The sequence below is a fragment of the Hemitrygon akajei genome, chromosome 6, assembly GCF_048418815.1.
Source record: "Hemitrygon akajei chromosome 6, sHemAka1.3, whole genome shotgun sequence".
Lineage (NCBI taxonomy): Eukaryota > Metazoa > Chordata > Chondrichthyes > Myliobatiformes > Dasyatidae > Hemitrygon > Hemitrygon akajei.
Genome location: NC_133129.1, coordinates 25,761,993 through 25,787,147, shown reverse-complemented (window position 1 = coordinate 25,787,147; position 25,155 = coordinate 25,761,993). Strand labels below are relative to the sequence as shown.

General features: G+C 42.9%; 1 protein-coding gene across 3 annotated transcripts; it reads left to right on the top strand.

The window, feature by feature from the left end:
• Window positions 1-1,218: 1,218 nt before the first annotated feature.
• On the top strand, window positions 1,219-23,852 carry LOC140728915 (scrapie-responsive protein 1-like). Of its 3 annotated transcripts, none has more exons than XM_073048009.1 (3): window positions 1,219-1,334; window positions 3,607-3,854; window positions 22,710-23,852. In XM_073048009.1, the coding sequence occupies exons 2-3, from the start codon at window positions 3,619-3,621 to the stop codon at window positions 22,762-22,764; spliced, it is 291 nt and encodes a 96-aa protein (XP_072904110.1). In that variant the 5' UTR covers window positions 1,219-1,334; window positions 3,607-3,618; the 3' UTR covers window positions 22,765-23,852. The 3 variants fall into 3 exon arrangements, with proteins under 3 accessions (XP_072904110.1, XP_072904109.1, XP_072904108.1); XM_073048008.1 differs by lacking the exon at window positions 1,219-1,334 and adding an exon at window positions 2,610-2,786; XM_073048007.1 differs by lacking the exon at window positions 1,219-1,334 and adding an exon at window positions 2,611-2,786 and having other exon boundaries at window positions 3,587-3,854.
• Window positions 23,853-25,155: the final 1,303 nt, after the last annotated feature.

Genomic DNA, 25,155 nt, shown 5'->3' with positions numbered 1-25,155 from the left:
TACAGGAAGGATACAGAAACCATAGGAAGGGTGCAGAGGAGATTTACAAGGATGTTACCTGGATTGGGGAGCATGCCTAATGAGAATAGGTTGAGCAAACTTGGCCATTTCTCCTTGGAGCGATGGGGGATAAGAGGTGACCTGATAGGGGTGTATAAGAAGATAAGAGGCATTGATTGTGTGGATAGTCAGAGGCTTTTTCCCAGGGCTGAAATGGCTAACACGAGAGCACACAGTTTTAAGGTGCTTGGAAATAGGTACAGAGGAGATATCGGGGGTAAGTTTTTTATGCAGAGAGTGATGAGTGCGTGGAATGGGCTGCCAGCGACAGTGGTGGAGGCGGATACGATAGGGTCTTTTAAGAGACTCTTGGATAGATACATGGAGCTTAGAAAAATAGGGTAACCCTAGGTAATTTCTAAAGTAAGTACATGCTCGCACAGCATTGTGGATCGAAAGGCCTGTAATGTGTTGTAGGTTTTCTATGTTTCTGTGAAATGATAACACCAAGGAATTTGAAGTTGCTGACCCTCTCCAGCTCTGATTCTCTGATGAAAACTGGCTCATGGTCCTCTGGTTTCCTATTCCCGAAGTTATTAATCAGCTCATCGGTCTTGCTGACATTGATTGAGAGGTTGTTGTTATGGCAATACTCAGCCAGATTTTCAATCTCCCTCCTGTATGCTGATTCGCCACCTCCTTTGATTCGGTCCATGACATTGGTGTCATCAGCAAACTCGAATATGGTACTGGAGCTGTGCTTAGCCACGTACTCATAAGGGTAAAGCGAGTAGACATAGCCTTGTTAATCAATCCTTTATTGACTCAAGTTTAGTCCGGAATTGCCACTTCACCTGAGGTGGCTTTCCAATGGTGATACCTGGACCTCTTGTATCGAACTTGGCCTCCAATCTGACCTGTAGCAGATTGTGGATCTCCTGGTTCATCCACGGCTTCTGGCTGGGGGAGATTCTGAATGATTTTGTGGGGGCACACTCATCTATAACTGCTTTTATAAAGCCCTTGACAACCATGGTGTACTCATTCTGATCCACTGACGAATCCTTGAACAGGGCCCAATCCACCGACTGGAAGCAATCCCATAGCTGCTCCTCATTCTCCTGCCACCACACCTTCATTGTCCTTTTCACTGAACTTTTGCTCTTTAGCTTCTGCCTGTGTGAAAGTCAGCCAAGCGATCAGATTTCCCGAAACACAGTCTTTGCCTGGAGCGGCAGGCATTCCTCATAGCAGTGGCCTAGTGTTTTGGGATCTCTGAAGCTACAGTTTATGGTAAAATGGACAGCGATTCCTTTCAAACAAGCCTGATTGAGGTACCCGACTGTTATTTGAAATGTGTCGGGGCAGCCAGTTTCTTGTTTCGTTAGGTCGATATATAGATATTTAATGCTGAGAACGAGTTGTAGAGACCTTGAAAGTAAGCCTTTATGGTTGTGGAATGGGTTCAAAGTTGAGGTGAGTGAAAGTTATTCACGCTGGTTCGGGAGAATTGGAGAATTCAGTGTTGTGTTTTCTATCTTCAAATTTACACCACTGAGTTTCAAAATCTGAAACTAAATGTAATTTGAAAAGACTTTGCTTAACGCCGCCGGACAGCGCAAGTGGTTGGGCTCCGCTTTGTTCGCTTATGCTACATCCTGTTCCGCCAGCAGGTGGCGCAAATCTCCAACTCGCCTCCCACTCCCACCCCCACCCCCATGAACAAAAGTACAACTCAGCTTTTCCGATGTCTCGTTGCATTTTTCTTAAGCCCTTCGGAAGATATCAAATGCTGTATGTCAAACTTTTTTTTTAAAATCCCTTACGGTCTACGTGTAGTTAGTTTGCGCACAGTCAGCGCTACTGAACGAATGCAGTATAAACCCGAAACATATGGTGTAAAAATGTCCGCACAAAGCTGGCGTTCCAGTTACTAATTGAACCCACTAAATACTGGTTTCTGCTTGAGCTCCATTGTGTCACTTTCTCAGCCACGAATGGTACCAATATCCAGCCACGGCTAGAACCCTTTGTTAATTAACTGCGTGCCACTGAAGCCTTGTAAATCGGTTCTCCAATTTTTATTTGGGGAAACAGTTCGAAACCGTCTCGGCGCAGTCAGACTGAAGTTGGGAGGAACTTGCAGAGGGAATTGTTCGGGAAAAAAAAACCTTAAATAGAAACACGTTCTTAGTAGAAAATTTATCCTTTTAGTTAAAAATTTGCATCTTTCTTCCCGCGCCATTGCAATACAACAACTTTCAATCGTAACAATGCAGGGAGGACGTTCGGCCCACCGGTTTGGGTTTGTACTACCCCTCTACTTCCTCCCGAAAACCATCATCTTTGTCTTGCAAGGGTTTTTAAGGTGCAGGTTTCCTCAGGTAAAAGTTATCGGTGGAGGAACGAAGCCCGGCTTTGATTTTAATTCTGATTTAAAAACTTAAACGCAACCATACTTATTGCATGGCGGTAAGCATGCTCTTGGCGGGGAAGCTGGAGCTTATTGTTCCATCTGGCTTTGCTTCCAAAAGTGAAATAATTCTGTCTCTGCACACGTATTGCCCCCTCTGAATCGTGGCTGCAGAACTGAGCTGATTCTAATCCCTCGATAGTTTGGAAGGTGGGGGGTGGAGTGAAAGAGTGGCTGGGAGGCTTAGCTACAGACCGAATAGCACAAAGCACCGTTTGTGGCTGTGTCTTCGTAAACCAAGCGACGGCGATTGGTTATAATAGCGAGTTCACAACTAGAAGGCTCAGACACTAACTCGCATCCCTTCAAAAAGGTAAGACAGCTCTAAACCACATATTTATTTTATCTATAAATAAATTTTCAACGTACTGAACTCTGTTGTTGGGGTGGTGATGGTGGGGGAAATAAACATTGGTAACAATACAGGCTGGCAGCTGAATTCAGATTTATATTGTTCCTAGCAATGTTTAAAATATAATTTGTGATCTTCTAAATGCTAAAAGCATTAATATTAATTACTTCAATTTGGATGATGGCAATTACTCATAAGAATTTATAGAGTTTCCTTCAACGAAAATCTAATATCAAAGAAAATGAGTTTTTTCTTTTCTATTTCACATAATTTAACCAAAATAATTGAAATACATAATATTTTAATTTTCTATAAATGTGGATTTCTAGGTGAATCATTTAATAAGCAGCAACCAATTGGGATGATTTAGATTGCCCGATTTACAGATGCACTTGGGTTTCAAGACTATTCATCTTTGAAGAATCTGCTTTGGGTTAATAATATATAATTCAAAGACATTTTAATACCCGGGTAGGTAAATCAGCAGTGGAAGTTTCACTCAGGGACTTGGACTAACGTTATTTTGTGACTGGATGTACTGTATTGGCCCCGGAGGAACGTTGCTTCGTTTAGCTGTATACATATGTATGGTTGAAGGGCAATTAAACTTGAACTTTTATTTCATTAATAATGTTAACATTTAAAAAAACAGTTTTGTAACAAAAGCGAAAGAGCAAAAAAGGTCATAATTTTACCCTGAGACTGTAAAACCCATAACTCACTGCTTTTCTTTGTGTCTACGGGTGTACATTTCGATGAAGGAGTGTGTCTCGCTCTGCAGGCTGTGTGAAGAATGAAGAGATTCATTGTCCTAACGCTTCTGGGCTTCTTGTTTGCTACCCAAGCTGTGCCCTCTAATCGTATGTCGTGCTACAAGAAGATGCTGAGAGGACGAAGCTGCCATAATATCCCCCCAGGGACTGATCACTTGCGACCCATAGACCAGGGTCTGGTGGATCACTTCTGGGACGGAGACAGCTGTGAGGTCGTCTGCTACTGCAGCTTTCGAGAGTTGCTCTGTTGTCCCAAGTAAGTCATTTGGCTCTGGACCTGATGCACCTGGGTTCCCCAACCTGGGATCCACCCACCCCTCGGTTAATGATGGGGGTTCATGGCATAAAAATGGTTGGGAACCACTGCACTCTGCCTTATCCTATGGAATAGTGCACAGAGCTGTTGTGTTTAGACACCTTCACAAACTTCTAACACCAACAGCTTGTTCCATGAAAGTGTGTCAATGATAAATACTAGAAAAGGGAGATTAATAAAACCAATGAATATTTATCCAATCATAATAGATGGGCCAAAGGGCCTGTTTCTGTGCTATATGCTTTAATATATGCAATGAATTATATTTGTAAAAAGGTAAGACTTGCATTTCAATTCAAATTTATTGTCATGTGCACAAGTACATTGAGGTACAAGCTGGTGAAAATCTTGCTCACAGCAGTATCACAGGAACATACGTACAGACAATACACAGACAGACATACTTTATTGATCCCGAGGGAAATTGGGTTTCATTACAGCCGCACCAACCAAGAATAGTGTAGAAATATAGCAATATAAAACCATAAATAATTAAATAATAATAAGTAAATTATTCCAAGTGGAAATAAGTCCAGGACCAGCCTATTGGCTCAGGGTGTCTGACACTCCGAGGGAGGAGTTGTAAAGTCTGATGGCCACAGGTAGGAATGGCTTCCTATGACGCTCAGTGTTGCATCTCGGTGGAATGAGTCTCTGGCTGAATGTACTCCTGTACATTCAGAATATAAATTGTATAGTACTGTGCAAAAGTCTTAGGCACACGTATTTCACAAGTGTGCCTGAGACAGTCGAAGTAGAACAGAGAGCGAGTTTACAAATCTGGTGGGAGCCAAGGATGTTGGGAATGGTGAGGGTTGGAGCGCCATGGTAGGGGTGTGGGACAGGTGGCAGGGAAGTAGTGCCAGGGGTGGAGTGAGGAGAGTGGCATGAGTGCAGACACACCCAGCCCTGAGGCACTAGGCAAGGTAATTTTAACTCCAAACAATAGGTTTATTGATCATTACAGAATGTCACTCTGGTGCCTGCCACTCCCTCCCCCTCCCTTTCCCCTATCCCCAACCATGATTCCCCTCTCCCTGTCCCTTCCCACTCCCAGACCATACGAGGGGTGATTGATAAGTTTGTGGCCTAAGGTAGAAAGAGTCAATTTGAGAAAAGCTAGCACATTTAGTTTACAACATAGTCCCCTCGTACATTTACACACTTACTCCAGTGGTCGTGGAGCATACGGATCTTGGACCTCCTGGAAGTGCCCGCAGAGGGGTGATTGATAAGTTTGTGGCCTAAGGTAGAAGGAGATGAGTTATACAGCTCTCGTTACATGCACATGCAGTTCAACTCTGTGAGTGATTATGCAGAAAGTTTGAAGTTAATAACTCATCCGGGTGATTGATAAGTTTGTGGCCTAAGGTAGGAGGAGATGAGTTATTAACTTCAAACTTTCTGCATAATCACTCAAAGAGTTGAACTGCATGTGCATGTAACGAGAGCTGTATAACTCATCTCCTTCTACCTTAGGCCACAAACTTATCAATCACCCCTCATATCTCACGAAAGCTTTTTGCGGCAGCAGTACAGTGCAATACATAAAATTACTACAGTATCGTGCAAAAGTCTTAGGCACCCAAGCAATATATATGTGTGTAAGATTTTTGCACAGTACTGTACATATCAAGGATTAACTTTATTAGGAATTTGCTGTGGTGTGTTAGCACGACATGCAACAAAAAACAGCTTTCAAAAATGATGATAAAGTATTATATAAAAACATTCATAAATTATATATAAACTATATTTATATAGTGCCTGGCACAACATTTGCTTTTAGAGTGACATACACTCAGTGGCCACTTTATTGGATGCCTCCTCTATCTAATAAAGTGACTGTTGAGTCTATGTGGTTTTCTACTGCTGTAGCCCATAAGGTTCGGCATGTTGTGTGTTCAGAGATGCTCTTCTGTACACCACTGTTGTATTGCGTGGTTATTTGGGGTACCTTCCTGTCATCTTGAACTAGTCTGGCCATTCCTCTTTGGCCTCTCACTAACAAGGTGTTTTCACGCACAGAACTTGTGCTTACTGGGTGTTTTTTTGTTTTCCTCAACATTCTCTCTAAACTCTGGAGACTATTGTGCATGAAAATCCCAGGGGATCAGCAGTTTACGAGATATTCAAACCACCCCGTCTGCCACCAGCAATCATTCCATGGTCAAAGTTATTTAGATGGAATTTCTTCCCCATTCTGAAGTTTGGTCTGAACAACAACTGAACCTCTTGAGCCTGTCTGCTTGATTTTATGCATTGAGTTGCTGCCACATGATTGGCTGATTAGATATTAACATTAATGAGCAGGTGTACCTAATAAAGTGGCCACTGACTGTACTTTTGAAGCCTACCGGTAGTCACTTTTTTTCAGCTTAGCTTCACATTTAGATCAATGACAAAATAATTGATTTATTATGGTGTCAGAATTGGAATCAGATCTAATGTACCGTATCTGGGTTCAGTTCCTGCCGCTGCCCGTAAGGAGTTTGTGTATTTCCTTGCTACCGTGTAGATTTCCTCCGGTTTCCTCCAACAGTCCAGAGACATACCAGTTGGTAGGTTAATTTGTTATTGCAGATTGTCCCATGATTAGGGTTAAATTGGGGGATTGCTGGGTGTGCGACTCATGGCCTATTCCGCACTGTATCTCAATAAGTAAATCACTGACATATGTCATGAAATTCATTGCTTAGAGGCAGCAGTAATTGTACATATTTATTTACAGTGGCAGTCCAAAGAGATCTAGATGTGGGGTTGGGAGATGTGCAAAGTTCTGTAATAGTGGGGCTAGTCTTTTTAATTAAAGTATTGAGGAAAGATGCAGAAAATTAATAATTAGGAGTTGGTTGTCAAATGTACTGAAGTGAAAATCATTTATCTGAATGTCACCGAGACTGATCGTTCCATACACAGACTCAAACAGCATACAAACAGGCCCTTCGGCCCCTTTGTCCATGTTGGCTATGTTGCCCAGGTTTGGCCGCTAGCCCTCTAAACCTCTCCTACTCATGTTTTAGGATGGCTTTTAAATATTGATAATGTGTTCACCTCAACCATTTATTTTGGCAGCTCATTTCAAATGCACGCCAAATTTTGCGTGACAAAGCTGCCCTGATGTTACCTACAAATCACTCGCCTCTGATTTTAAACCTACGCCCTCTTGATTTTAGCAGCCATTTCCTGGGAAAAGGATTGTGCTTTCACCCTGTCTATGCTCTTCATGACTTCCATACCTCTATCCGCTCACCCCTCAAACGCCTAAGTTCCGGAGAATGAAGTCCTAGTCAATGCGAGATAAGTGTCTAGTATAGCGGTTTGCATAGCATTATTACATTGCCAGCGACCCGGGTTCAATTCCCGCCACAGTCGCCAAGGTGTTTATACGTTCTCCCTGTGACCACATGGGTTTCCTCTGGGTGCTCTGGTTTCCTCCCACATTCCAAAGACATAAGGGTTAGTAGGTTAATTCGTCACTTGGGTGTCATTGAGTGCATGGGCTCATGGGCCAGGAGGGCCTGTTACCGTGCTGTATCTAGTCTTAGAGTCATAGAAAAGTACAGCACAGAAACAGGCCCTTTGGCCCATCTAGACTATGCTGAATTGCCTACTCTGATCAACCTGTACCGGGACCATAGCCCTCCATACCCTGACCATCCATGTACCTAGCCACATTTCTCTTAAACGTTGAAATCGAGCTGGCATGCACCACTTGCGCTGGCAGCTCATCCTACACTCTCACCACCCTCTGAGTGAAGAACTCTCCCCTTATGTTCCCCCTAAACATTTCACATTTCAGTCTTGACCCATGACCTCTGGATCTCCAAATAAAATAATGCTTTTCACTGTATATATTTGATAATAATTATCTAATTTACATAAGTATATCAAGGTGGGACAAAAGGCATAAAAATCAATGAAGAATATAGTATAACAGCTAAAAAGAAAGTGAACTGCAGGAGATGGATGGTTAATGCATCACAGCTCTCTACATGTGAAGGGCTGGAGTAGAGGCTGTGATATGTCTATATTAATTCTTGGTTGCCCACATCCAGAGAGAAAGGTGAGTAGTTTTGAACACCACATTAGGAATGACCTTGGAGGGAGTGAAATGTAGATATACTGGAATAACACCAGAATATCAAGGGTTAAATTTTGAGGCAAGATTATAGAAGCCTCAAAGTATTTCCTGTAGTTTGTGTTAACGGTGGAATTGATCGCTGTTTCCCAGATATCAATGTAAAGTGATAGTTTCCATTGGTTTGATCATAAAACGACTCGGTATTGAAATTAGGAGACGTATAAAGGTCTGTTGAAACATCACACGCCATTCCATAACAGAGGAATTGATATCAGTCTTAACTTTGAGGCTGATAGACTTTTGTTCAGGGAAGTTTTGTCGAGGCGGCACAGTAGCTTAGCAGATAGTTCAACATTTTACAGCGCAGACTGTAAGATGGGGGTTCGATTCCCACTATAACCACTTGTGTTTCCTCCAAGTGTTCCAACTTCCTTTCACATTCCAATAACATACAGGTTTGGGTTAATACTATGCCCAGCACAAATCTCCCTAACTTGATTTGACACAAACAATGCATTTCAATGTATGTTTCAATGTACATGTGACAAATAAATCTACTTCTTAAAGATCTTTAATCTTTATTAATGGATACCGAGGAAAGGTGGGTACATGGTGTTGGCTTTCAGCCATAAGCTCATTGAATAGTGTAACAGGATGAAAGGGTAAATGGTTTCATGCTGTTCCTATATTAAAACTTCACTGTACACCCGAGCTACTTTGCTTTATCCAGGCTTGGATTCCACAATAAATGGAATAGAAGCAGCCATTGTCTTTCATTACACTTGCATTTGGCCGGAGACTTTTTGTTGACTTTTGAGTGGCAATCTGTGGTTCCTAGGCAATGTTTACAGTGCAGAACCATTCAGAGTGATCTTTGTGGTTTCTCACCAATTGGAATGAGGAATCCTCCCTGAAACGCTTAGCCTTAGCCAGGAATTATTGCAAAGAATATTTAATCCATTATTTGTAAAGAAAGAAAGGGAAAATAGGATTAAAGAAAGATAGAAAAAAAGAGACAGAGGAAGTAAATTTTAGAATTTTAAATGAGTTACAGACTGTGCTGTTAAAAATCACTTATGTTTTCATTAAGTTAGAGTCACTGCAGGACTGGGAGAGACTATTTAACCCATCGTCTGGATGGGTTCTTTGTGTCCCGTTCCACTGCGTTCATTCCCTGTCCTTTCATCAAAGCTTTTCCAATTCTTCTCTCAAGTGTCTATCTGATTCACTTTCAGACGCATGGATTGATTCTATTTTCTATACCGCTAAAAGCAGCAAGTTCCAGATCACAGCTATTCTCCTCGCGTTCCATCAGACCATAAGCCGTAGGAGCAGAATTAGGCCATTTGGCCCATTGAATCTGCTCCACCATTCAATTACGACTGATCTACTATTCCTCTCAGCTGCATTCTCCTGCCTTCTCCAATAACCGCTGATGCTATTACTAATCAAGAGCCTATCAAACTTTACTTTAAACATCCCCAATAACTTGACCTCCACAGCCATCCATGGCAATGAATTCCACAGATTCACCACCCTCTGGCTAAAGAAATTCCTCCTCATCTTTGTTATAAAGGGATGTCCTTCTATTCTGAGGCTGTGCCCTCTGGTCCTAGACTCTCCTATTATTGGAACCATCCTCTCCATGTCCATTCTATCTAGGTTTCAGTGAGCTACCCCTCAATCACTAAATTCCGGTGAGTACAGGCCCAGGGCCATCAAGTGCTCCTCGTCGTTACCTTTTCATTCCCAGAATTCTTTGCGTAAACTTCCTTGGGGCCTTTTCTAATGCCAGCACATAATGTTTTAGATATGAGGCCCAAAACTCAGTGAGGGCACTGAGTAGAGAAGCTGGTATGTTATGTTACAACTATACAGTTAGTTGGTGAGATCACACTAGCATTGTGATCTTCTCCGGGATCATCACCTTGTCGTGGTGGAGAGTCTTGTGAGTTCCTGTGATCCCAAGAACAATGTCATCTGCAGTTTAGCAATCTGACGCTTGGTTCTGGTAGGGTCAGCCATGGTAGTAAGGTCAAGGAGGAGGTTCCAGACAGAGCAATCCAGTCAAACCTCACTGGTGGAACTGGCGGTAGATGATGCCCGTCGCAGCATCAGTGAAGGCAGAGGAAGGCTAGAGCAGAGAAGGGTCCCCAGTCATCATCCCCACGTTCAGCCTCCCCACGTTAAACAAAGTCATGCACATGCGTTCTTCATTAATAGAACCCACGCTAACATCACAGTTTTGTGGATACCAGATCAGCCTCTCTGGTCACCGAGGTGCCCCCCCCCCCCCCACCCCCGTAGACAACCATTTTGGAGAGCATCATACTGGACTCAAGTGATCACACTACTATTGTGTGCAGTATTCGTAACCCAGCTATAGGAAGAAAGTTATTCAGCTAGAAAAGGTACAGAAAGGATTCAAAGTTCAAAGTAAATTTATTATCAAAGTATACAACCCTGAGATTTAATTTCTTGCGGGCATACTCAATATATCGATAGAATAATAACCATAATAGGGTCAATGAAAGAACACCCAACTAGGGCATTCAAACAGAGTGCAGAAGACAAATACAAAAAGAAATAATAATAATAAATAAATAAGCAATAAATATCAAGAACATAAGATGAAGGGTCCTTGAAAGTGAGTCCATTCACCAGGACCTGACTGAAGGGCTTGAGTTAGAAGGAGAGGCTGGATAGGCTTGGGATTTTCTCCCCTGGAGTGTAGGAAGTTGAGGGCTGGCCTTGTAGAGTTATATTAAATTATGAGGGGCCTTAGTAAAGTGGACAGTCACAGTGTTTGTCCCAGGGTAAGGGGAGTTTAAAACTAGAAGGTGTAGGTTTAACATGAGAGGAGAAAGATATAAAGAGGACCTGAGGGACAACATTTTCCACACAGAGGGTGGTAGATATATGGAAGGTGCATCCTGTGGAAGTTGTCAAGGTGGGTACAATTACAGTGTTTGAGATGTTTGGACAGGTACATCGATAGGAAGGGTTTAGAGGGATTGAGGCCAAATGCAGGCAAATGGGACTAGTTCAGGTAGACAGGATGGTCAGCATGGTCGAATTGGTCTGAAAAGCTTGCTTCTGTTCTGTATTACTCTGACACTGTGGATCTGAATGACTTTGTGGAAAAATCATTGCTAGTAAGATAGGTGGGGGGGGTAGGTGATAGATGAAGCCAGGTGCATGGGAAGTGCAAAGGGCATCTGATAGGAGAGGAGAGTGGACCATCGGAGGAAGGTACCCAAAGGGAGGTGATGGGCAGGTGAGAAGAGGTACGTTGCCAGAGTGGGGAATAGAAGAAGAGGGGAGGGGGAGGGAATTTTTTTTTTACCTTTAGAAGAAATTGATGTTCATGGCATCAAGTTAGAGGCTTCCCAGACGGAATATATGGTGTTGCTCCTCCAGTCTGAGGGTGACCTCATCATGGCACAACAGGAAATCATGGACCAATATGTCAGAATGGGAATTAGAATTAAAATATTTGGCTAGAACCCATACAGAGATTTATAATTCCCCTTTGTAATTATGACCATATGTGCCTCATTGCCAAACATTGTTTGATAGACACTCAAATGAAAACCTGGAGGTGTTTTAAAAGAGGAGAAATGCAATGTAAATGCAAATTTCTGACATATAGTCCACATGAGATTCAATGAGGTGTAAGATAGAGATACACTTAATGGCCACGTTATTAGGTACGTCCATACATTTGCTCATAAATGTAAATATCTAATCAGGCAATCATGTGTTAGCAACTCGATGCATAAAAGCATTTAGACATGGTCAAGAGGGTCAGTTATTGTTCAGATCAAATATCAGAGTGTGGAAGGAATGTGATCTAAGTGACATTGACTATGGAATGATTGTTGGTGCCAGATAGGGTGGTTTGAGTATCTCTGAACCTGCTGATCTCCTGGGATTTTCTAGAATTTACGGAAAATACTGCGAAAAGCAAAAAGCATCCAGTGAGCAGCAGGTTAGTAGACAAAATATGTTGTTAATGAGAGAGGTCAGAGGAGAATAGCCAGACTGCTTCAACTGATAGGAAGATGACTGTAACTCAAATAACAACGTGTTACAACAGTGCTGTACAGAAGAGCATCTCTGAATGCACAACATGTTGAACCTCAGAATGGATGGGCTGCGGTAGCAGAAGACAACAAACGTGCACTCTAGTCACTTTATTAGATACCTAATTAAGTGGCCTATGTTACTGTGGATGAGGTACATGTTCACATCCTGCACACTGTGTTTAGCTATCGCATTGAAAGCTTTTGTGTTTTCCTGTGAGTAAGTGTTTTGTCTGTAGTGTTTTGCTTGGATTATCTTCCAGAAAGCCAATATAATTATAAAAAATAATTTAAATAAAAGCAAAATATGGATTTGTCAGCCAACAAAATTGAGATGAGTACTCTGTGATGGCAAATATACAGAAAGTATTTGTTGTCATCTATGGTTTTGCCTTTTTCAAAGGGCTATCTGGTTGAAATTATTTCCAGACTACATTATTAATTGGTCTAATTTAATACATGTCATAGAAATTTGGTTGATAGTTCTCCCTTGCACAACCATTTCTGACAAGAATTAGCGTTGTCATTGCATGGGTTGTATAGGAATGACATGGAATACATGTAGTTTTCATTGATTCTATGTATTTCTTGGTTTTACTGTGAATGCCTGCAACAAAATGAACCTCAGGGTAGTATATGGTGCTATATATGTGCTTTGATAATAATTTTAATTTGATCATGCACCACAGAAACAGACCAATGTTTGAAGTTCCCTTGAGCTTTCTCCCATCTTTCTTCATCTATTTCTATCCATGTGAATGTTGTTCCAAACCCCCTCTTAAAAGTTTACATCAGTTGAATCTTTTGCACAGAACTGTATTTGTTAACGTGGAGTGGAGAGCGAGTTTGTAAATCCGCACAAGGGATATTGGGAATGGTGAGAGTAGAGTGCTGCACGAGGGCTGTGGGACAGGTGGCAGAGAAGGAGTGCCAGGGGCGGGAGTGGTGGCACGTGCAGACACACTTAGCCCTGAGACACCAGGCAAGGTCATTTGATTCCAAACAATTGGTTTATTGATCATCACAAAATGTTTCTCTTGTGTTTCCCGCTGACTTCCCCTTTTCTCAACCATGATTCCCCTCTCCCTGCCCCCTTCCCTCACACAGTCCACAATAGAGACCCATATCAGGATCAGGTTTATCATCACTCACGTGTACTGTAATTCAACCACTTCCTCTGGTAGCGAATTCCACATTCACCCCACTGTTTTCATTTGCACTTAAATTGAAATTACATTTTTGACAGAAAAAATGAAAATGGATTTTATCTATACTTGAGATATCCATGAAACAGGGATTTTCATGGATTATATTTTCATTTTCTTCAATACCATCTTGATTCCTTCCTCATCCACCTACATTGGAGCGAAATTACAATGGTGATTTTTCCTGCCAGCAGGCAGGTCTTTGGGGTGTGGAGGAAACTGGATCTCCTGGGGGGAAGCCCACTCAGTCACGGGGAGAAGGTGCAAACTCGACACAGGTTAGTATTCAAATCAGCTCTCTGGAACTATGAGATACCATGCATCGAAGTGTTCACAAAAAGGCTAGTATGTAATTATTGCAAGTAATTAAGAAAGTTGACAATATTATATATTATGAGAGGAGTGAATAGAAAAGGAAGGTGCTAGTACTTCATTGATATCAGGTGTTGGTGAGGCCACATCTGAAGTGAGAGGAGAAATGGGTTAAAAATTCTATATCTGAATGCACGCATTGTCAGAAGTAAAGCGGATGAGCTTGAAGCCCAGGTGCGAATGGGTAACTATGATGTTGTTGGGATAACGGAGACATGGCTGCAGGGAGATCAGACCTGGGAAATGAATGTACAAGGGTATACGTGCTATCGTAGGGACAGAAATGTGGGCAGAAGGGGTGGGGTGGCCCTGTTGGTGAGGAATGAGATTCAGTCCTTTGCAAGGGGGGACATAGGGTCAGGAGAAGTGGAGTCTGTGTGGATAGAACTGAGGAACAGTAAGGGCAAAAGGACCCAAATGGGTGTTGTCTACAGGCCACCAAACAGTGGCATGGATATTGGGTGCAAGTTGAATAGGGAGTTAACTTTGGCATGTGGCAAAGGTAATGTCGCAGTAGTTATGGGGGATTTCAACATGCAGGTGAACTGGGAGAATCAGGTTGGTGCTGGACCACAGAGTGCCTACGGGATGCATTCTTGGAACAGCTTGTACAAGAGCCGACCAGGGACAAGACTATTCTGGATCTAGTGTTATGTAATGAACAGGATTTGATAAGCAATCTCGCAGTAAAGGAGCCATTAGGAGGTAGTGATCATAATATGATAAGCTTTTATCTGCAATTTGAGAAGGATAAGGGCAGATCGGAGGTGTCAGTGTTGCAGATGAACAGGGGAAACTATGGAGCCATGAAGGAGGAGCTGGCCAAAGTTGACTGGACGGATAGCCTAGCAGAAAAGACAGTGGAACAGCAATGGCAGGTATTCTTGGGAATAATGCACAAGGTGCAAAATCAGTTCATCCCCCAGAGAAGGAAGGATTCAAAGGGGGGAAAGGGGCCACAGTGGTTGACAAAGGAAGTCAGAGATTGCATAGCATTAAAAAAAAAGGAAATATGACAGAGCTAAGGTGAGTGGGAGGACAGATGATTGGGAAGTTTTTGAGGAACAACAGAACTTAACTAAAAAGACAATACGGGGAGAAAAAATGAGGTACGAACGCAAGCTAGCCAGGAATATAAAGGAAGATAGCAAAAGCTTTTTTAGGTATGTGAAGAGAAAGAAGATAGTTAAGAACAATGTTGGGCCCTTGAAGAATGAATTGGGTGAAATTGTTATGGGAAACAGAGAAATGGCAGAAGAATTTAATGAGTACTTTAGATCTGTTTTCACTAAGGAAGACACAAGCAATCTCCCAGATGTATGGATGGGCCAAGGACATAGGGTAACAGAGGAAATGAAACAGATTGACATTCGGAAGGAAACGGTGATGAGAAGACTGATGGAACTGAAGGCTGACAAATCCCCAGGTCCAGATGGTCTGCACCCTAGGGTACTAAAGGAGGTGGCCCTGGAAATTGCGGATGCATTGGTAATCATTTTCCAATGTTCCTTAGATTCAGGATCAGTTCCTGAGGATTGGAGAATGGCTAATGTTATCCCACTTTTTAAGAAAGGAAGAAGGGAGAAAACAGAGAACTATCGACCTGTCAGCCTGACATCGGTGGTGGGAAAGATGCTAGAGTCCATTATTAAGGATGAAATAGTGGCATATCTAGATAGCAGTGATAGGATTGGGCCGAGCCAGCATGGATTTACCAAGGGTAAATCATGCTTGACTAATCTGTTGGAGTTTTTCGAGGATGTAACCAGGAAGTTAGACGGGGGAGATCCTGTGGATGTAGTGTACCTCGATTTTCAGAAGGCATTTGATAAGGTCCCACATAGAAGATTGGTGGGTAAAATCAAAGCTCAGGGCATCGGGGGGAAGGCATTGACATGGATAGAAAACTGGTTGGCAGATAGAAAGCAAAGGGTAGCGGTGAATGGGTGTTTCTCGGAATGGCAGGTGGTGACTAGTGGGGTGCCACAGGGCTCGGTATTGGGACCACAGCTGTTTACCATTTACGTTAACAATTTGGATGAAGGCATAGAAAATAACATCAGCAAATTTGCTGATGATACTAAGCTGGGTGGCAGTGTGACATGTGATGAGGATGTTAGGAGAATTCAGGGTGACTTGGATAGGCTGGGTGAGTGGGCAGATACTTGGCAGATGGCGTTTAATGTGAGTAAGTGTGAGGTTATCCACTTTGGGAGTAAGAACAGGAAGGCAGATTATTATCTGAACGGTGTAGAGTTGGGTAAGGGAGAAATACAAAGAGATCTCGGAGTCCTTGTTCATCAGTCACTGAAGGTGAATGAGCAAGTGCAGCAGGCAGTGAAGAAGGCTAATGGAATGTTGGCCTTTATTACAAAGGGAATTGAGTACAAGAGCAAGGAAATCCTCTTGCATTTGTACAGAGCCCTGGTGAGACCACACCTGGAGTATTGTGTACAGTTTTGGTCTCCAGGGTTAAGGAAGGACATCCTGGCTGTAGAGGAAGTGCAGCGTAGATTCACGAGGTTAATTCCTGGGATGTCCGGACTGTCTTACGCAGAGAGGTTAGAGAGACTGGGCTTGTACACGCTGGAATTAAGGAGATTGAGAGGGGATCTGATTGAAACATATAAGATTATTAAGGGATTGGACAAGATAGAGGCAGGAAATATGTTCCAGATGCTGGGAGAGTCCAGTACCAGAGGGCATGGTTTGAGAATAAGGGGTAGGTCATTTAGGACAGAGTTAAGGAAAAACTTCTTCTCCCAGAGAGTTGTGGGGGTCTGGAATGCACTGCCTCGGAAGGTAGTGGAGGCCAATTCTCTGGATGCTTTCAAGAAGGAGCTAGATAGGTATCTTATGGATAGGGGAATCAAGGGATATGGGGACAAGGCAGGAACCGGGTATTGATAGTAGTTGATCAGCCATGATCTCAAAATGGCGGTGCAGGCTCGAAGGGCCGAATGGTCTACTTCTGCACCTATTGTCTATTGTCTATTGAAGTACTATGTACAATACTGGGTTCCTTATTTAAAGGAGGATGTTACCATGATACTCTCCAATGTAGTCAGCATGTCTTTTGAGGATAGGTTGATTAAGTTAGGGCTTTTCTCTTTGGAGTGAAGGAGGATGAGAGGTGAAGTGATAGGTTTTCATAAGGCCATAAGATATTGGTGCAGAATTAGGCCAATTGACCCATTGAGTCTGCTCCGCTATTTCTTCATGGTAGATCCAATTTTCCTCTCAGCCCCCAACTCCTGCCTCCTCTCTGCCTTCATGCTCTGACCAATCGAATATCTATTAACCTCTGCCTTAAATATACATAAAGACTTGGCTTCCACAGCTGCCTGTGGCAACGAATTCCACAGATTCACCACTCTCAGGCTGAAGGAATTCCTCCTCATCTCCACTCGAAAAGGATACCCCTCCATTCTGATGCTGTTATGCTGCACAGAGTACTGGTGAGGCGGCACCTGGAGTACTGCATGCAGTTCTGGTCTCCTTACTTGAGGTGCAGGTGAGGTCTGGGCCTGATGTCCCGTTCACCCAGGGAAAGTGCACGTGCAATACATCGCCTCTCCTTTCCCAGTGTAGTAATCGCCGCGTGGTTATTGTCTGGCTTGCTAGGCAGGAGGCCACTGCAAATGGCCTCTCCTACACTACTGTGTCCGTAGCAACACCTTCTCGTCGAGGTCCCCCCGTTTCCGCCGAGCTTGCTGTCATGGCACGACCGACTGTCTGGCGGTATAACTGGAGGGGTAGGCGGGGCTCGTTAGCCTAGGTTGGCAGCCAGCCTAAGGGAAAGACAACTCTCAAACCCAGGAAGGTGGGGCTCATCAGCCTTGTCAGGCCATCCACCTAGGAGAAGGACACTCCGACGTAACTCCTACGACCCAAGGACCTCGCTGTCACCGTCCCAGCTTGCTAGGCTATGGCAGATGAACCCTGGGTGTAAAGGGTGGGGCTAGAACCGCGCACACTGCACTCCCCCTAAAAAAAACATTGCACAGGCCAAAGGACACGCCCACGTCTGGCCACTGCGGCTGGGTCTGCCTGTCCCATATTGGCCTCGTCAGCCACCAGCGAGCCTGCAGCAGACGTGGGCAGCCCCCTTCCTAAATCTTCATTTGCGAAGCCAAGCCATGATGACTTGAGGAGGGATATACAGGCTTTGGAGGCAGTGCAGAGGAGGTTCACCAGATTGATTCCAGAGAGGAGGGGGTTAGACTATGAGGTGATATTGAGTTGTCTGGGACTCTACTCACTGGATTTCTGAAGAAGGAGAGGAGATGTTATAGAAACATATAAAATTATGAAGGGGATAGATAGAGGCAGGAAAGTTGTTTCCACTGGTAGGTGAGACTAGATCTAGGGGACATAGCCTCAAGATTCGGGGGATTAGATTTATGCTGTAGCTGAGGTGGAGCTGCTTTCCCAAAGAGTGGTGAATTTGTGGAATTCTCTGCCCAATGAAACAGTAGAGGCTACTTCAGAAAAGACAAAGTTGGATAGATTTTTGCATAGTTGGGGAATTAAGGGTTATAAGGAAAAGGCAGGTAGGTGGAGATGTGTCCATGACCAGGTCAGCCATGATATTGAATGGCGGAGCAGGCTCAACAGGCCAGATGGCCTACTTCTGCTCCTATTTTTTTTATGTTCTTATACTATCTGGTCCAGGTGACTTATCCATCTTCTGACCTTACAGTTTCCCAAGAACCTCTCTCTAGTATTGGTAACCACACACCTCATGACCCCTGACACCTGGAACTTCCACCATATTGCTAGTGTCTTCCACAGTGAAGACTGATGCAAAATACTTATTCAGTTCATCCAGTATTTCATTGTCCCCCATTACTACCTATGAGGGATCATTTTCCAGTGGTCCAATATCCACTCTCGCCTTTCTTTTACAGTTTATATTTCTGGAGAAATGTTTGGTGTCTTCTTTAATATTATTGTCTAGCTTACTTTTGTATTCCATCTTTACCTTCTTTATGACTTTTTTAGTTGCCTTCTGTTGGTTTTTAAAAGCTTCCCAGTCATCTAACTTCCCACTGCTTTTGTCTTTTATGTTGACATTAATTTTCCTTGTTAGCCATGGTTGTGTCATCTTGCTTTTAGAATTCTTCTTACTCTTTGGGTTGTTCATATCCTTTCCAATTTACTTCCAGAAATTCCAGCCATTGCTGCTGTCATCATCCCTGCCAATGTTGTTTTCCAATCAATTCTGGACAACTCCTCTCATGCCACTGCAATTCCCTTTACTCCACTGTAATACTGATACATGTGATTTTAGCTTCTCCTTCTCAGATTTCAGGGTGAATTCGATCATATCATGATCACTTTCCCCAAAGGTTTCTTTTATCTTAAGCTCTCTAAACAATTCTGGTTCATTGCACAACACCCAAACCAGAATTGCTGATCCTTTAGTAGGCTGAACCACGAGCCGCTCTGAAAAGCCATCTCGTAGGCCCTTCTGTAATCCAGCTCCAACCTGATTTTCCCAATATACCTGCATACTGATGTCCACCATGACTATTATAACATTGCCCTTTTGGCATGCATTTCCCATCTCCTGTTGTAATTTGTAAGCCACATCCTTACCACTGTTTGGGGGTCTGTATACGACTCCCATCAGCAGTTCCTTAGCTCGATCCACAATGATTCAACACCTTCCGACCCTATGTCACCTCTGCCTTCCTGCCTGTCCTTTTGTTAAAAAGGACATTAAGCTGCCAGCTATAATCTTTCAGCCATGATTCAGTGATGACTACAACATCATACCTGCCAATCTGCAACTGTGCTGCAAGTTCATCTGCCTCATTCTGTATGCTGTGTACATTTAAATACCTTTAGTCCTGTATTCACCCTTTTCAATTTTGTCCACCTTTTACGTTGCAACTCATCCTTTTGCCTGCAATTTTGCCCTATCAACAGCCCCTCCTCACGACACATTGTTTGTTTGTAAACCAGCTACCTCATCTTCAACGCTATTGTCCACCTTTCCTACGATACCTCTTGCATTGAAATACCTGCAGCTCAGGACACTAGTCACACCATGCTCAAACTTTTAATTCCTAACTTTGTCGGAGGTCTTACTAATATCTGCCTCTACAACCTCTCCACTAATTACTCTAGCACTCTGGTTCCCATCCCACTGCAACTCTAGTTTAAACCCCACTATGCAGCATTAACAAACCTTCCCGCTAGGATATTAGTCCCCCTCTAGTTCTGGTGCAAACCGTCCCTTCTGTACGTCCCATCTTCCCTGGAAGAGAGCCCAATGACCAAAAACCTTATGCCCTCCCTCCTACACCAACTCCTTGGCACATATTAAACTTAGTAGTTCTGGCCTCACTAGCATGTTGCATGGGTAGCAATCCAGAGATCACAACCCTGGAAGACCTGCCGTTTAACTTAGCACCTAACTCCGGAAGTCCCTATGCAGAACCTCATCACTCATCTTACCCATGTCAATGGTACCTACATGGACCACGACTTCTGGCTGCTCACCCTCCCACTTAAGAATGCTGAGGATTCGATACAAGATATCCCAGACCCTGGCACCCAGGAGGCAACATATCATCTGGGAATCTCATTCTCGCCCACAGAATCTCCTGTCCATTCCCCTAAATAACAAATTCCCTATCACTGCAGTGTGCCTCTTGTCCCCCCCTTCCCTTTCTGAGTCACAGAGGCAGACTCAATGCCAGAGACCCAACCACTGTCATTTTCCCTATCTCCCCCCCCCCCCACCCCAACACTATCCAGAGTGTTGGTGAGGGGGAATGGCCACAAGGGTATTCTGCACTGGCTCCTTAACCTCTTTCCCCTTCCTGACTGTCACACAGTTTCCTGTGTCCTGCACCTTGGGTGTAACTACCTCTGTATATGTCCTGTCTATCACCCCTTCAGTCTCCCGATTGATCTGGAGTTCATAAGATGATAATAGGCATAAATGGAATAGATAGTCAGAGACTTCTTTTCCAGGGCAGAAATGGCTAATACAAGGGGGTGTCATTTTAAGGTAATTAGAGGAAAGTATAGTGGGGGGGGGGATGTCAAAGGTAAGTTCTTTACACAGAGAGTGGTGGATGCCTGGAGCGCCCTGCCAGAGGTGATGATAGAGGTGGATACATTAGGGGCATTTAAGAATCTCTTAGATGGGCACATGGATGATAGCAAAATGGAGGACACTGTGGGAGGGAAGGGTTAGCCAATCTTAGAGTAGGGTAAAATGTCAGCACAACATTGTGGGCCGAAGGGCCTGTGCTATGCTGTAATGTTTTATGGTGATGTGTAAGAAGCAGTTCACGAGCTTACTAAACTGATACACGGAATGAGTAGGTTATTGGAGCAGCAAGGTAGCATAGTGGTTAGCACAATACTTTACAGTACCAGCGGCCCAGGTTCAATTCCCACTGCTGCCTGTAAGGAATTTATTTGTACGTGATCGTGTGCGTTTCCTCCAGGTGCTCCAGTTTCCTCACATGGTCCAAAGACTTACCAGTTGTAAATTGTGCCCTGACTAGGCTAGGGTTAAATGGGGGGATTGTTGGGTGGTGCGACTCAAAGGACTGGAAAGGCCTATTCTCTGCTGTAGCTCAGTAAGGAAATAGATAAATAAATCTCGTGAAGAACGTTTGGACAGCTAGTTTAGTATCTGCTGGAGTACTGGAGAGAGAGATATTTTCACTGCCTTGTAAAACTTAAATATATGCTTTGTGTTGTCTGTACTTGTGATGCTTCTGTAATTAAAGCTTTTCATTGTACCTTTGCCTCACCATAATTGTGCACCTGACAGCTCAACTTTACTGAAATGTATAAGGTCCTGAAGGGTTTTGACAGGGTTGTGGCAGAAAAATCATATTTTGTAGGTGGGAGAATTTGGGACCCAATTTTCAGTTCTTAAGAATAAGGGGTTGCCCATTTTATACAGAAATTAAGCTAAAATTATTAACCAGTGACGTTCCTTCCTAAAGAACAGTGGAAGCAGAATCTTCAAATATGTCCAGGATACAGACAGATCGATATAATGAGCAAAGGGATGAAAGATTACTGCTCATGGGAATGTGGAGTATGGTCTTACCATTTTTCAGTACAGAAACACACAAAATGCTGGAAGAACTCAGCAGGTCAGGCAGCATCTATGGTGGGGAATAAACAGTGGATGTTTCAGGCCAAGACTCTTTATCAGGACTGAAAAGGAAGTGAGAAGAAGACTATAAAACCTTAAGACATAGCAGCAGAATTCGGCCATTTGGCCCATCGAGTCTGCTCTGACATTCAATCATTGCAGAACCTTTTTATCCCCCTCCTCAGCCCCACTCCCCAACCTTCTCCCTGTAACCTGTAAGACCATATGACACAGGAGCAGAATTAGGCCATTTGGCCTATCGTTAGTCTGCCAGAATGACTATAGAATTTCCAACATAGAAAGATACTTCTAGATCTGTTTGGCACAGCTTTGCAGGCCAAAGGGCCTGTATTGTGCTGTAGTTTTTCTATGTTCTATGTTTCTATCTTGTGATAGGCACCAATATGTCATGGGTTTACTAATGAATTCTTGGATGCATTTCCCCATTTCCTTCTAAATTATACTTCACCATTTTTATTACTCTCTAATAATAAACAATTCCAGTTCAGTACTTAAGTTAGATCATGCACCTATACAGATTGAGAAGAAGCTAATACAGTAAACTGGCCTTGATACGGAATTAATGCAGACTGCACAGTTGGTTTGACTCATGACTGAGTGCATCAAAGTAAGTTGGGTTCCCTAGACAGTGACCCCCTCCCCCATCCCCATTTATGGAGCTCATGTTAATGCCTTCAGGCAGATCACAGAGCTAAAACTTTGCCTTGGAACCTGCCAGTGTTTACTGCCTCCCTTCACTGAGCAGGATCTCAGACTGATCGACAGAGATTAGCACCATTCCTCAGTGCCACCACTCAACTATCACGTCCAACAAAAGTGTCAATGTGATCGCTGAAGAGACTGCCAATGTTTAATGGCTTTTCAAGTGAGTGTGCCTACCTTGTTGTGTTTCAGGGACATTTTCTTTGGACCAAAGATTTCTTTTGTGATCCCTTGCAACTCTCAATAAAAAAAAGGAAATTTAACAGCAGAGGGAAAACTGTTCACTGCGTGGAATCAGATGGACGATTGGGTGATTTCTTGTATCCATAATTTTTCTTAAACTTGTAACCAATGCCACACAATAAGGTGTCCAATAACTTTGTTGATTCACAAAGTTATATAATGTAAATAAAATTTGCATTTTCTTTTATCCAGTTAACCCTTGTCTACTGTTAAGACCTTACTTTACATTTATTAATAAAGTACAATTTTTTCATGAAAAACCAAAATGTTCTTATGACTGCGTATCCAAATGAATTACACAGAACCATAGAAGTTTACAATGGAGAAGATGGTCACATTGCCATTAACGTCTACATGGGCAACAAAGGGTATGTAGGCTATTCCCATCTCTTGGACCATATGGACCAGCTGGTGCTCAACCAGATATTGTTCTTTAAAAAAAAAAGAAAAATTGGCCTCTCCAAACTTTACAAGCAGTAAGTTTCATCCGCTGAAAATTCTGAAGGTGAAAGCTTTTCTTGCCTCAACGTCCTGCAAATCCTTCTGCTCACTGCTGCAAATCTACATTCCCAAACTAATGAAAATAAATCTTTCACAAACAAGAGAAAATCTGCAGATGCTGGAAATGCAAGCAACACACACACAGTGCTGGAGGAACTCAGCAGGCCAAGCAGCATCTATGGAAAAGAGAAAACGATCGACCTTTTGGGCCGAGACCCTTTGGCAGGACTGGAGAAAAAAACTGAAGGGTTTCGGCCTGAAACGTCGACTGTACTCTTTTCCATAGATGCTGCCTGGCCTGCTGAGCTCCACCAGCATTGTGTGTGTGTTGCTTGAAAATAAATCTTTTCTGCACCCCATCCTGGCTTCAGATATATTTATTCATCAGTATTATTCTGTTTTAATGTTGCCCACTCTACCATAAGCATCAACTAATCCACTTATTTTGTTGTAAAATGTTCAAGTAAGCTGTTAGTGAAATGTTTCAAACATTCATAACATAGAAAGCATTTACCATCAAGGGTGTTCATTCTTTGTAATTTTTTTGTGTTGTAGTTGTTTTATGATTTAATAAAATTTGCTTAATTATAATTACTCTGTTTAATTTATTACACAAGCATCAACTTCAGTTAGTCTGTTATACAGTTCCATATTAAGGGCATGATGCAGCTCCCAGAGCCCTGGAGTCAATCAGAATCAGGTTTACTATCACCGGCGTATGTCGTGAAATTTGTTAACTTTGTGGTAGTAGTACAATACATGATAAATATAGGGGGAAACTGTGAATTAGTAAGTATATATGTGTATTAAGTAATTAAGTAAGTCATGTAAAAACAGACATAAAATAGTAGTGAGCTAGTGTGTCTATGGATTCAATGTCCATTCAGAAATTGGATGGCAGAGGGAAAGAAGCTGTTCCTGAATCATTAAGTGTGTACCTTCAGGCTTCTGTACCTCCTTCCTGATGGTAGCAATGAGAAAAGGGCATACCCTGTGTGGTGGGGGTCATTAATGATGGATACTGCCATTTTGAGGTGCTGCTCCTTAAGAGCTATGTTCAATGTGAAGACTGGAGACAAAATACATCTAAAGACTTACAGAGCAAAACGCACTGGAAATACCCAACAGGTCAGTCAGCACCCGCAGGAAGGGAAACAGTTAAAATCATGGGCTAATATTTTATCAGAAAGCTTAGAGATGAAACAGGCGGAGAAAGCAGTGAGCGCAGTGTGAAAGGGCAAAGGATAGGAAAGATCCAATTACATTAGTGGTTCTGGAGTTGGTTCAGAGGGTTTTGAAAGCTCTTGAATAACAAAAGTAAACTGGGGAAGTGTAAATTAGAAAGAAGTATTCAATCTGAACTCAGCAGGGAATGGAGTACCTGTACTGCAAACACAAGATGTGAACTGATTATTTGGAGTGATTACTATAGGAATAAAGTCGTCAGTGTTTGGGAAAAACAAATCAAAAAGAGAGAAATAAACTCCCAGAGACACAAAGCCTGCTTAAAGTTATTATAGAACAAAGTCAGAAATATACCTGATTTTCACTTTCGTCTCCATATTCACAATATTTTGTTCAGCTTTATTCTTTATAGCACTACACAAGCCAAAGGTTGAGGGCTCAAGTCTTGCTCCATCGAGTCATGCAGTATGGGAACACTCAACTGGTCTGTGCTAAGATGCCCATCTAAGCTAGTCCCATTTGTCTGCATTTGGCCCATATCCTCTCCACCTGCCCAAGTGTCCTTTAAATGTTGTTAATGTACCTACCTCAACCACTTACTCTGGCAACTTATTCCATTTCTTGACCACACTCTGGGTGGAACAGTTTCTCCTCGAGTTCCTAATAGATCCCCCTTCCCATTCTAAACCCGTGCCTTTTAGTTTCTTGA